The sequence below is a fragment of the Lonchura striata genome, chromosome 8 (assembly GCF_046129695.1).
Source record: "Lonchura striata isolate bLonStr1 chromosome 8, bLonStr1.mat, whole genome shotgun sequence".
Classification (NCBI taxonomy): domain Eukaryota; kingdom Metazoa; phylum Chordata; class Aves; order Passeriformes; family Estrildidae; genus Lonchura; species Lonchura striata.
The window spans coordinates 33296783-33310866 of NC_134610.1; the positions used below are offsets into that span (position 1 = coordinate 33296783).

A 14084-nucleotide genomic window follows, 5' to 3' on the forward strand; every position below is an offset into this window, starting at 1 on the left:
CCAGCTCCACCCCCTGCCATGGGCAGAAACGCTTTCCACTATCCCAGTTAGCCCTGTCCAGTGTGGCCCTGGACACTTCCAGGGATGGAGCAGCCATAGCTGCTCTGGGCAGCCTGTGCCCGGACCTCCCTCAGTGTAAATAATCTAATCTCAACCTCCTCCTTATTTCTGAATCCATTCCCATCCCTTGTCCTGTCACTAATGTTCTTGAGTAATTCATACTGAGAACAAGAGAAGCCGTGGTTCAAACACAGTGATGTGCTACTGTGCAAATTGCTGGCACAAGGACAGAACGCCAATCTTGAAACCAAACCTTTTAAATCACTTTAGCACACAATTAATCCAAACACAGCGGTCTCTTTATTTTGTTGCATATTAATATATCAAATCATTAAGAGATGGCATGAATACCACAAAATACTATTAAAATCTTATAGATTTTTTAAAAAAGCATATTAAGAGAGTAATTTCAGCCTGGGATCTCTCAGGAGGATCAAAATTACATACCCTATGATGTCTGTTCTTTACACATGTTGTGGAGTGGAGTGAGGGGAGAGCATGTGAGGACCAGATGTGAAGAAAAGACAGTAGCATGAGCAGAGACAGACCAGTATGAACATTTTTTGTATCTCTACTGAAATGATGTACAGGAAAAAAACCAAAAACGCTAGTTCCAAGACTGGACTCATCATATTAGTGCACTTCAAATCACTACTAGATGAGAAACAATAGGAATATACAGAGCATTAATGCATGCTGTGCATTTTGAGCATCCTCAAAAGACCATAGTTTTAATTTAAAAAAATTAATGGCTGGCTCTCCCACAAAATTCAATAATATCATCTACAGCTGCAATATAATTTTAAAATCCAGTATCAAGGTACTTCATTATATGAACATTTTATTATCCCTATTTTACAACCATCTAGGAATGCACAGATTTGGAAAGAAAGAAACTTACCTCAGTTATTTTACTTCCTTTCTCTATTGCCTGCATTTTCTGATAGTTCAGAAAGTAAACAATCATTCTATTGTTTTCTAATATTTCAAGGTAAACTGAGCTGTATCTTTTATTAGTGCTCTGGTTTTAGGCAAAACTTCTCTGAAGTCAGTACAACACCATTTGGCCTTTTGATGACATTCTGGAAAAAACATGGTCAAAGGAGGGTAAGAAAAAAAAATACATAAAGACTTGAAAATGCACATGTGAAAGGGGATTTCAAAATGACAGGACAAAGAACATCCAACACCTATTCCTGTATAGTCAAAACAGATTGTTTTGCTTTTCCCTTTGGATCAGTCATGATTGTTTATGCTTCCATTTGCCTTTAAAATCTGTTCTTGGTACTTGTGAAGCTGCTCCATGAAGCCAGGATTTGGACAAGCTGCAGGCCTTGCATTTTTCACCAAGGAAAAGGCTCTGGCAAAGCTCAGTCTTTCTGAATTCATTAGAAAACCAATGACTACAGCCGCTGCACGGGAGACTCCTGCATTGCAGTGAACCAGCACCACACCATCCTCCAAGAAAGAAATGAAACGTAAGTTAGGTACATTACATTCATTAGGTACATTAAAAGTGTAAGAAACTACATAAGTCTTGTAAGACTTATTAAAAGGCTCCTTGTTGAGCTCGAAGCAAATATTTACACATATAAGTAAATCCAAACAAAGATATAAGCATGATATAAGCATGAAATTAAGATTTTTTTCTACCCCAAAATGCTTTATTATTACCAAATTCCTCAAACTTAATTCATACCCGAGAACTAAAACACATCCTCTGTCTTTCTTCCTGAGGCTTTACAGCAGCCTGTTAATGTAAAGAACAAATCATAGACAACTGGGATACTAAAGTATCTGATCTAATTGAGTGACAATTTTGAAATAGATTTTATTTTCAATATGGAAAGGAATTTGAAAGTATCTTGTTAAAGGTTAAAAACATAACAAAGCAGCAAACAGCTGGGCACAGAGGCAGATTTTAGAATGTCTTGTAGTCCCAGTTGCATGTTTCTTGTGTACGCTGCAGGGAAGATTCTGGGTAAAAGGGATCATGCACAGGAAAATTAGAAAAGACATTGTGTGATTTGCAACAGATCTCTCCCTTCCCATTACACCACTGGTACATCTACGGACCCTTAATTGGGAACTAGGGTGCAAAATCCAAAACTACTCAACTTCCCATAAACTCACAAATGCTTCTTCTGGGGTTTGAATTCGGGCTCACCCTAAATTATATATTAAATTAATGGGTTTTATCCTACTTAAACATTTCCCTCACTACATTTGAGACACCTGTATGTCTCTTTTTAACACTGCAAGTTTTGTTAAGAAATAACAAGCCCAAATCAACGCAAAGACAGCTAGACAATCTAGCATGTCTTAAGCAATGTTTGCAAAGCCCCGGCTTCGTGAGGCAGTCATGTTTGTATGTCACACTATGATCTGGAAAAGCCCCTTGGACACAAAAAGAAACCACCAAACCCTCAGCACTTCCATATTCTGAATGAAAATACTGAAACATGACATGATGTGATCAGATACTTGAGGCTCAACAGAACTATTCTAGCCTCTTCTGTCTGCCCTTAACAGGTACAAGTTACTTAATGGCAATTTGACCCAGAGACAAAAAGATCTTCTAAGCATCAGGGTTACTTTCCAGGAACTTAAGAGTTTATGTTACAGATTTAGGAGCTACAATTATCTGGCATTTTAACAGACACACAGACCAGAAAATGGTTCCTGTTCCAAAAATCTTCCAGTGTAAATAACAAGGCAAAGAAGTATGAAATGCAGTATTATTATCCTTGCTGGAGAAATTCCAAGCTGAGACTAGAAGAATGAGGCACAACATTATGACAGAGCTAGGAACCAATCTAAGCTCCCGCATCCCAGCATGGCAAATAATGACACCACCCTTCCTTGCAATGGAAATCACACCTCCTGTGCACTGCCTGCTGGAAATTGCACTCTTAATTATTTTTTATTTTCCTTTGTACTGTTCATGCTTTATTTCCCTTTCACATTTAAGTCTGATGTATCTTTTTAAATAACTGGTTTGTTTTACACTGCCAAAAATTATATAGTGGTATCCATGAATCCTGAAAATTATTGAACATTAATGAATCTGGGCCATAATATTAATCCAACTTTAATACTGAGAATGTTTCTCTTCCCTTGCCAAAGTCCATTGTTCACAATTCATACAAAAATTTGGCATATTATTCTTAACTAGTTTTGTATTAGCTGTGAATGCAGAATAAAAGTAAGAAACAGATGACAAACAGGAAATAAATCTCTATTTACCAAGAACTCCTTGCTCTGATGCTGATAAAAGTTTTCCTGCCCAGAAATGGTCTGTGGACTTGCAAGAATCATGTAAGAGTCAAGACCAAGTTGGGTTTTAAAAAATTTTTATGGAGAGAGAAACATCACCTTCCACCAGCAGAAAAGGTGATTATACAATGGTTGTACACAGTGGGCGAAAAGCCTCATCAAGGGAAGAAATTTAAAAGAAGCACAAAGCTTTTTGTGAAGTCAAAGGCTAATGTAATTCCTTATAGATCCATTCTACTTTGCAGTGAAACTGAGGCTTTTCCTTAGGAAAGACAGGTGGACCAATAAGGAGCGATGTTCATGAATAAGCAAAGCTTTTCTCTTTGGAAGCACAAGATTTCAGAAGTTTTATTATTAGATATTAAACATATGAAAAAAGTATCCCTCATTCACAGTATTATGACTTGACATAGATCACTGAACATGTCATGGAAAACCTGCCTGCCAAGTTGGAGCCTAGAAGAAAAGTTGAGCTCTGATCAGTATCAGAATTTGTACCATGCTGTCTAGAGACTTGAGCCATTACAGTTTTAGAAAAGTGAATCCTGTTACAAGTACCCAGCTGGCAATGACTTAGAGAATAGTGCAGGCTTCACTTGCATCCTCAAATTCACATGCTCTCATACTTCCTTCATGGAGTTAGCCATGTTCTAGAAATAATTTCTCATATATCATGCTCTATCACCAGTGAACATCTCTTCCTCACCCATTTTAGGAGATGAAACAGTAGTGTCTCTGTGGTTACTTAAACAGAAGAGCACTTCATGACACAATTTATCATAAGCTCTTTTAACACTATTTTGACAAAACAAATAAAGTAATTCAAACCACCTAGAGATCTGTCTATATACCACTATCATGTGCTTTTTGAACTGATTCTGGAGAACTATTCCACCAAATACATTCCTTTCATCCACCTCTTCCACCAGAAAACTACTAATGTTGTGATAAAAGTTTTCCTGTAAACTCCTTAACCTACAAACTAGTAACTGAGATATAAACACCTGAGGCAGAAAGCAGAATAGTGCAGTTGTGAATGGCAACTTTCATTTAGAAATGAACTGGAAACTGTAATTAGAAACCTTGAAAAGGTCATTTAGTGATAATACGTTATCATATAGCTTGTAAATTATAAATGAGAGAAGGAAAGAACACTGTGACACAGAGACAACTGGGGCAAGATCATCTTTTATCCCAATCTACATAAACAATGAATCTGATAGATATGGTAGAATAACACTAAATGTTTGGTTATTGAGTTATAGTTTAGATACCAAAACAATGGTTGTCGCAAATTACACACTTACCCTGAATTTAACAGCTTTGAGTTGGGCGTGTTCCTGGCTACAGATAACTCTGCCAAGCAACCCCAGAAGGGTCTTTCAGCCTATTTTCTACATCACATCCTTTCAGGATTTTCTGAGCAGTTAAATCACTTTTGGCTCCAAGACTACTAACACATTCTCTGATATTTTTGGTAGGTAAGTCGATTCATAGCATCTTCTTTGAGCAACCTGGTCTAGTGGGAGGTGTCCCCACAGCAGGGGGTTGGAGCTAGCTAATCTTTAAGGTCCCCTCCAACCCAAAGCATTCAATGATTCTACAATGAAATGCACAAGGATGGTGAACAGCTGATGATAAACCACACAGATGTGTAAAATACCTGTTTCTTGCTACTAATCCAGGCTGGTTTCTAGTCCAAAACAACATTCCCAGTGGATAAATAAATGTTCTTCATTTCCTTCTGTCAGGGGTAGTGACTTGGATTTAAGATGCAAATGTGTAAAGTCAAGCCCTGGTCCAACTGTTTTAAAGAAACATTTCTCTAAAACGCAAGACAGTGATTCTGAAAAAGCAGTGCTGGAGGGAATGAGGATCAATAGCAGTGCCATGTCTCTAGAAATGCTTAGAAATTACTTGGATTTTCTATTTAAAATTTAAAGACTTTTAAATTTAAAAAAAAAAATACTTTAAAACTATTCATTTGGTACCATATTTTCTTTCAAGAAAAAAGTCTGCTTTGGTTTTTATGTAGTGTTATAAATAATATACACAGGATAATTATTAACATTAATTATTGATAGACTGTACCTGGATCTTGGCTTTCTCAATAAACTCAAAACATTCTGGGAAATAGGAGGTAATATCAGTTTCTGGGAGGTCCAGAATGGAAATGGTCTTGTATATAAAGTCATTGAGGAAGGCATTTTGGACTCCGTATGCCACATTTAGAATGTGAGTGACCTAAGTCAAAAAAAATAAAAGAAAAAAAGGCATTTTCTGAAGATAGCAAGCAAAATGAGCAGTAACAAAGGTGAATGACTCTTTAGCCATACACAGACTCTACATTACACTGATGCGATGCTTAGTTTTACATACATATGATTTGTATGGTTTGCTTTTCTCCAAGCAGTTTCAAAGTGTGCTAAAACATACTGTGATAAATCTCAGGGTGTTTCTGAGAGAAATTAAAAGATCAGTGCTCAAACAACCACTAAAAATGGATTTTCAATAGAAAAAGGAGTTTTTTTCACAAGGTTGGAAAATAAAAGAGAAAGCAATAGGAATGAGAGCACAGACCACCCAACAATCACCCAAATTTCAAGCCTGCTCTAATCCATCATCTTAATGCTCCTTCTGGTTAGTTACCAGAAACATTTGCTGAGGCAGAAGGATTTCAGAGTAAACTACACCTGCTCTTGGCAGGTGACACCACCTCTGGCCTCCTGCCATCTCTGCTCTGTCCAGGCTACAGGCAGGTTGTGGGTTATTTAAATTTACAGTAAAATGACATTTAGATGGCACCAGATGCCAGCCTGGTGTATGCCCTGTCCTGCAGAACCACCACTGTCCAAAGGCCTTATCACCACATTGCTGCAATAGAGAAGAGTAAAAAGACAAGATTTTGGGACAGACTTAGAGAAGCTACTTTGTTTTTCTAGTTTCATCAATCCATATAAGGCAAGGGGGAATGGTGCTGCTTAGTGTCTGGACTGGAAATGCCTATGGCAGTGTAGGAATCTGTTCCATTAAACAGCCCTAAACAATCACCGCTCTTGCAGGGAAGCAAGATTCTTTTCAGTGGTATCTAGCAACAGGATGATGAGCATATGGAATAACCCAAAACATAAGAAGGTCCACCTCAGCATGAGGCTTTAGATTGAGGGTGGCCAAGCACTGGAACAGGTGCCCAGGAAGGTCACAGAGTGTCCCTGTCTGGAGACATTCCAAACCCACCTGGACACGTTCCTGTGTCACGTGCTCGGGGTGACCCTGCCTTGGCAGGGGGTTTGGACTAGATAATCTCCAGGAGTCCCTTGGATGATTCTGGGATGCTCTGAAAGCATTTCAGCTTCTCGTGAAGCCAACAGAAACCCATCCACCTGCAAACGGAGCAGCCTTTTGAAAATGCAAGTGGAGGAAAGTTTTCCTCAGATTCGCTAGAGAATATTTCATATTTTTCATTTACAGGAGATGCATTGAATTTACGCGAGGTGCATTTCTACGCCCACGTAACGTTACCTTGTGCTTCCTCATCGTCTCCAGGTCGTGAGCAGCATCCTGCGACCCTGCGGAGAGAGACAGAGCGTGCCCGTAGCTGCGCCGAGCCCCTGCCCGGCCGGGGCACCGCGACCCCCTCTCCCACCCCACTCACCCAGCAGCAGCCAGGGCTTCACCACGCCGACCTGCAGGTCGGCGCTCAGGTCCTGCACGAAGCCGCCGCCGGGCGCCGCCTCCTCCTCGTCCTCCTCCATGTGCAGGCAGGCGCCGCGCCACGTCTCGATGATCCTGCGGCCGGTCAGCGTCGTCACGCGGGTGCGCTGCTTCCGCAGGTTGGCCCTGGAGAAGCTGCGGATCTCCTGGGCGAGGGAGTGCATGGCCCCTGCGAGCGCCGAGCCGAGCCGAGCCGAGCCGAGCCGAGCCGAGCCGCGCCGCCGGTGACGCGGCCCCGGGGGCGGTGCCTCGGCCCCCCCGGCCCGTCCCCGCGGCGTTGAAGGAGCCTTTAAATAGAAAAGCCAGCCATCCTTCCAGCGTCCTTCTATTCGGAGAACGAGCCGCGCAGCAGCGCCTGTCTGGCTCTAATGGGGACCTGCTTGTCGGGAAACGTTGTCAAGAGCTAAATGGAAAGTATTAGAGTTAAAGATATATATTGGGTTTATTTTTCTCCAAAAAGGCAAAATGAAGAAAAGGTAGGCAAGGTGAGGCTGCTTCTCCCTTATTCCCAAACTTAATGCCCATGTTTTCATGTATTTTCTGTAGTGTACCTTTTGCAATGTTCCGCAGCTGGTCATAGAATTACAGCATGGCTTGGGTTGGAAGGGACCTTAAAGACCATCTCATTCCAACCCCCTGCCATGTGCACCTTCCATTAGACCAGGTCATTTCAAGCCCCATCCTGGCTTCCAGCACTTCCAGAGATGGGGAATCCACAGCTTCTCTGGGCAGCCTGTTCCAGGGCCTCACCACCCCCACAGTAAAGTATTTATTCCAGATATCTATTTCCCCTCTTTCATTTTGAACCTCTTCTTTCTTGTCTTATCACTGAGGTTTCTGATGAAGAATCCCTCTTCCTTGTAGGTCCCTTCAGATAATGGAAACCTACATAGGCGTGTGAAACATTTGTTTGCAAAGTGAGATGGTAATACTGTTGATTTAAATTCTGCCAGAAATACATTTCAATTTGCTAACACTCTTCTGTGCTGGCTTATAGAGTAAGGACACATTACTAGTGTACTTCTCCTCTTGTATTGTTCCTCAGACTTATGTTGGAGGGATATGATGACTCTCAGAAGATCCTCCTGATAGTCCCCCAGGATGCAGCACAGACCAAAGGCAGCCATGTAAAGAGGTCTACAAATGCCTTAGCAATTTGACAAGCAGAGAATACTGTTAGGAACTGCAATTAACTGTTAATTATTTCTGGGAACGCCAGAGGCAGTTTTCTAACAGGAATTAGATATAAAATCAAGGTAATCTAAAAAAGGCAGAAAACCCCACACACTATCTGCAGCTGATGGGGTGGTAGGACAGCAGCACTGCAGCTGAGCCAGCCAATGGGTGCCCGCTTTCTGTTAAGTTCTGTTAAGCTTTGGTTTGGTTTGGGTTGTGTCCAGTGGAAATTAAGGGAATAAAGAGGACTTTATTTCTGGCAATAAAGGGATCTTTTTCAGAGGCATAGGGTCTTTGTTCCTCATGGCTACATGTGGACTGTGCTTCTTAGCAGTTATCTTCAAACTATAATGATACAGAAGTTGATTCATTTGTTTTTTATTAAGGCCTTATCAGTTATTTTGATGAACATGATCAGAAAGGAAGTGATGGAGATCTTCATGTCTGTGGCCCAAGCCAGCAATTACATAGAATTTCAGAGCTGTTTTCAAGCTGCATTGGCTCACTCTGGGTGCCTCCTTGAAAGACAAGTATATTAGGGTATCTTGCAAGAATGCAGAGAGCCTTGAAAGGGTTAAAAGCATTGTTCCTAGGCATACTTGGGCAAGAATAAGAAGCACTGTAACCAATGTAGAAGCTAGATGAAATTTGGCAAGAAATAGGGAACAAAACTTGTAAAAAATGAAGGACAAGGCTTTCTAAAACCAGTGAGGAAATCAATAAAAGAGCTAACTAAAGACTGCACCTGCCTAGAGAAGAAAGGTGAAAAGGGCAAGGCGATGAAGACGTCCAGCCTTCATCAGAGCACCGAGGAAGACTCAGAGCCTTCCTCAGTGCCACCAGCAGGATGCACTGTGCCTGTGCCCCGCATATGCTAATGATAGTGAGGAGTTTTAGGAAATAACTTGCATTACTGTGGGAGATGGATTTATAGAAAATTCTCAAAACCCAGCAGAATGCTCACACAGTGTGCATCTGTATGCAAACCTTGAGATAAGAAATGCTGGTTTACAAATGCCACAGAATAGGACAGACATTGTTAAGAGAAATAGAACTAGAAACAAGTTTCAAAGGGTGGCCTTAAAAATAAGACTAGATACTTTAGAGAAATAGAACTATGAAAGATGCTTTGCAGTAAGACCTACAAGGAGTAATTTTAGATGATTAAGGCGTTTACAACATAGTGTAGCAAAAGCTGATAGACCAAGAAAGGCCTATAGTGTATTGTAATTAAGAAACAGTTATAATTAAGACCTATTGTAATTAAGAATAGTTTTTCCCTAGAAAACCCTTTTCTAAGGAAAACTATGAATGTGCATGAGTGTAGCTGTATATTGTGATTAGTTGTGTGCCCGGGTGTGCGCTGTTAGGAGTGGTGTTCCTGGCGTGCTGAACAGAGCTAATATCAGTTTTTTGGACTTTGTTTTGGAAGTGTCTCTTGGCCCAGTTCGGGGTGATTCAGCCTCATGTCAGGAAATTTGCAAGGCCTTAGCAAAATTTGCCTGCAGACAAGCCCCAGCATCCTCCCCTTAGAGTAAGCAGATGCTTTGCAGCCAGCTTCTGGCCCAGATGAGTATGGGGTATGCTGTGTGAGCATTTGCAAGACTAAGATAAATCTGTAAGATATTCGCAGTTAAACTTGATAAGACAACTAGGTGTTGTTCCTTGATCTCAGAGGAGGAAGATGCAGGAGGTGCGAATGCAGAAAGCTAGCTGACTGCACAATAATGGATTCATTTTCTGCTGGGGATGTTGATCCCTGTTACAAATGCCTTAAACACCAGGGGTCCCTACTGGACAAAAAAAAATCTGTGCTTCCTCTTTTCTCTCTGAAATCCAAACACACTGCAGATTTTTATATGCACAGTTATTATCTTACTATTTAGTGTTTCCATTAGTGTCATAAGCATTAGATCTAGCTTGAATATTCATAGACACTATTTCTTATAAAGGATGTATTTCCATGATGATGTCAAGTTGTTAATAGTGTTCATTACAGGATAGAAGAGAAGATAATTGTGAATTAGAGTTTTAAACTGGGATTTGAGTTCACAGATTATTTCCTATATTCATCTTGTATGTTTTGATGACAGTAGAAGACTTCTTTAAAGGTGTGGCAGGAGCTGGATGCTTTCTCTACTTCCTTGGCTGAAAGTATTTATGGTATTTCTGGATCTTCAGGTTTTAAATAAGCTATATATAATGCAAATGCAGTAGTTTAAAGTGATTTTTAATGTTATGATTCTTCTGTTTCGTCTCTCAAGAAATTCAGCAGAACCTGTTCTATGGGTGTAAACTAAGAAATGTGTACTGTAATTACTAGTTATTACAAAAAGCAGCTTGTACATATTTAGAAAGCCCATATGGCAGTACATCATCTCTCTGCTGTATTTACTTCCTTCCACTATTATTTTTGTCTAGGTACTGCCTGTACTTATTGATGCAAAAGAGCTGACTTTCATCTGAAAAGTGATAACCAGACATTCCAGATAGCTGACTTTGAAAAACCAGCCTTGAGCTCTGAAAAATGCATATGTTAGAGGATTGAGCTAGATTGTAAGATACACTGAAAACTGACAGTCAATCCTTAAGTTGGTTATTTAACTGAAGTGGAGAACTGAACCCTAATTACATCACATTTTGACCTGCATTTACCAGATGACTTTGAGGAGTAAGAGAAATGGGAGAGAAAATCAGACTATTGTCAGCTAATATGTAACTCTAATAATGCTTCTGCTTCAGATTCTGTGTTCTGTGGTTGAAAATAACAGAGAAGTTGAAAATAACTGTGCACCAGTTGGTGACTGGATGACTGTGAATCATGAATGCAGCATAGTGATGAGAAATGCAAGTGTGACGGTCAAATGCATGAGGAGGTATTTAAAACAGAGAGAGGGAAATAATAATGACATTGTATGAAGTTCTAATAAGCCTTTTTGGAAGTGCACTGTGCTATTTGGGGATGACAGTATTCAGGAAAGTTGATCTCATACTTGAAACAAGTGCAAAGAACAGTTTAAAGCTTAAATCGCACTGCATATGTCAGACTCTCATCAAAGCACTCTGTGGTACATGGACCCCTTGGGACAGGCAGCTCCTGTCCATGATGACTTGGGAGGGAGTAGCCTCCTGCAGGGGGACTATTTCACCACCGTTTGTGCCAAAACACACTTAAACCCTTCTGAGTGTACCTGCTTCATGCATTCCAGGGTGCTGTCTCCTACACGACCTGGAGGCCCTCAGCTGGAGCAGAATCTTGGTTTCGGCTTTGCAAAGCTGTCAAGACATGATGCCTACTCCTGTAGGCACACAGTTTGTAGGGATTGGGATGGGGCTGGGCTGTGGCACTCGGCGTGTGGGATTGGGATTGGGATGGGGCTGGGCTGTGGCACTTGGTGTGTGGGATTGGGATGGGGCTGGGCTGTGGCACTCGGTGTGTGGGATTGGGATTGGGATGGGGCTGGGCTGTGGCACTCGGCGTGTGGGATTGGGATTGGGATGGGGCTGGGCTGTGGCACTCGGCGTGTGGGATTGGGATTGGGATGGGGCTGGGCTGTGGCACTCGGCGTGTGGGATTGGGATTGGGATGGGGCTGGGCTGTGGCACTCGGTGTGTGGGATTGGGATTGGGATGGGGCTGGGCTGTGGCACTCGGTGTGTGGGATTGGGATGGGGCTGCAGCCCAGCCTCATCCCCAGTGGGCTCAGCTGTGAGCAGCAGGTGAGCAGCACTGACAGCAATGAGCCAGGGAGTGCCCAGGGGCACTGAGCAACCACCAAAGGGCACAGAGGGCACACAGGGGCACTGCAGCAACATCAGGGGATAAAAGGCTGGGCTGAAGGACAAGAACGGCAGAACCTTGCAGCCTTCTGAAGTAACATGGTGTTACTCTGTGTGGGCAGACAGTTGAAGCCCTCTGAAGAGGTAGGGTGTTACTGTGTATGGACTGATGCTTTCTGAAATTGTATGATGATAATCTGTGTATCATGGCTGTCTCAACTACTGTATGTGCTGTGACGTATGCTGTGACAAACTCCTGCTGGCTTTTTTCCTTTCTGAAGCAGTTAGGAGTCACCAGCTCAGGCTAATTCACACCCTGAGCAACAGGATGAGATAGTACATGGGAGTATGGCTGGAGTATGACCTGCTCTTATTTCCCTTCAGTGGCATATATCCGTGCTCCATGCCATTTCCTTCATGTGGAAAGGTTTTGCCTGAGAGACAACCACTTGTTTGTTCTCATCAGTTTGTTTTTCCACCTTTAGGCTTGTTACTATCTTGTAGGGAAGGAATATTCTGGAAGAAAAGTAGAGTCTCAGCAATGCTGATGGAGTGTGATTGGTCCTCTTTTCCAGCCTGGTTGTGTACTTTTGTCCCACATTCTAAGTGAGGATGCAGCTATTAACTCCTTTGTTCTTGTACCCAGGAACATGCCTGGAAAATCTATTGTAAGTGGAATCCTGACTGGAAAGTGAGACTTCAAAAAGCTGGTGAAGTGCATACAAAATCTTTAAATGTTATTTTATGAGGAAGAATTAATTTGTAACAAGGCCTTTTCTAGAACTTAATATAGTGAAGAGTGAAAAGTCCACAAAGATTCTCAGTTTTGTGTGCTCAGCTCATAGCTGAGGCGAACTGTGAAGGCCTAAGGAATTTTAAGTTTGCCAATGATTGCAGGTTTTCCTAGGATGGCAGGAATAAGGGGTTAAGGCAGGGGCAGATGAAGTATATAGCATTTTAAATGTGTTGCTGCAGTAGTAGGACTAAATGAGAAGCAGGACCATGCTGAAGGCTGTGTACAGAAAGTTAACAGGGCATTCCTGCACAAGGTGCTGCAGTTACACATATACTGTGACCTGGTTGTTAGTGAGCCAAGCTTTGCTGGAAGGTGTTAGTTTGTTCTGAATTTCTGGATCTGCCAGTTTGTAACACATTGGAAGTGCTAGACCCTATTGGCTAAACAACATGCAGTTACTTGTGTGGGAGTAGGGTGAAGCCAGAGGTGGTGGGGGTCATCTGTGCATGTTTTTGTGCTTTGTTTTTTCATAATTGTGGTGCTCATGTACTGCTGCAGAGGGCTTTCCATGGTAAGGGGAAGTATATATCCCAAGCATTTATGTATCCTCTCTTCCTGTATTCCTTTGGTATACAAATCAAAGCATCCATTAAAACCATGCTGCATCCTTCTTGACCAGCTTTACCTATGTAGTGTGTTAGGTAAGAGCAGATGCATCTTGGTCAAGCCCAGCACAGCCAGTTCCTCAATTCTTTGGATTCTGGGGGATTGAGTTGGTGATCTAACTCTGGTAAATTGCAATGTGGAAGCCCAGTCTGCTAAAGACTGTGAACAGGCCCAATGATTGCTCTCAATAATATTAATTCTGTGAACCTTCAAGCACTGCCTTTTATCCCTGGCCTGAAGGATAGGCAGATGCTCTTTGTTTAGTATTTTATTTCAAGCAGCATAATTTGCTGGTTTTTATAAAGCTATCCTGAGCCAGTGGTGTTTCCACTGGCATATCTTCTCATATTGTTGCAGGGAAATTTCCCCAGAAGCAGTCAATCCCATGGCCAAAGGCAGGGCCCTACAAACTCCAGGGCATTCCTCTCTGCTCTCACCACACTTTGTGAGCAATCCATAGGAACAAGCAGACAGATTCACTGATCTAAAGATATGTGCTTTTATAGTGTGTCAGGGATTGTGCTTAATGAAGAACACTGAGAAACAGGGTAGAATGCCAAGCTGAAATATTTAGCAGCCAAAGGGAGTACCCCTGGGGACTGGCATGAGGAAGATCTGGCAGTTCTTGTGTCTGTTACATAAGTAGGATTTGAATTTCACTCCCATTTGTGCCCAGG

General features: G+C 41.9%; 1 protein-coding gene across 1 annotated transcript; it reads right to left on the bottom strand.

The window, feature by feature from the left end:
* Positions 1-341: 341 nt before the first annotated feature.
* On the bottom strand, positions 342-7266 carry DUSP19 (dual specificity phosphatase 19). Its single transcript, XM_021532556.2, has 4 exons — positions 6992-7266; positions 6859-6905; positions 5428-5580; positions 342-1518 (listed from the first exon to the last, which is right to left on the bottom strand). The coding sequence occupies exons 1-4, from the start codon at positions 7212-7214 to the stop codon at positions 1297-1299; spliced, it is 645 nt and encodes a 214-aa protein (XP_021388231.1). The 5' UTR covers positions 7215-7266; the 3' UTR covers positions 342-1296.
* Between the last annotated feature and the right edge of the window lie 6818 nt (positions 7267-14084).

Bases quoted from the DNA above. Each gene is read 5' to 3' on its own strand.
- DUSP19 (XM_021532556.2), bottom strand. From the start codon at position 7,214: ATGCACTCCCTCGCCCAGGAGATCCGCAGCTTCTCCAGGGCCAACCTG. The intron at 5,581-6,858 runs GTAACGTTACGT...TTTTTGACTTAG, and splicing joins AGACGATGAGGAAGCACAAG to GTCACTCACATTCTAAATGT. The intron at 1,519-5,427 runs GTACAGTCTATC...TCTTTCTTGGAG, and splicing joins TTGAGAAAGCCAAGATCCAG to GATGGTGTGGTGCTGGTTCA.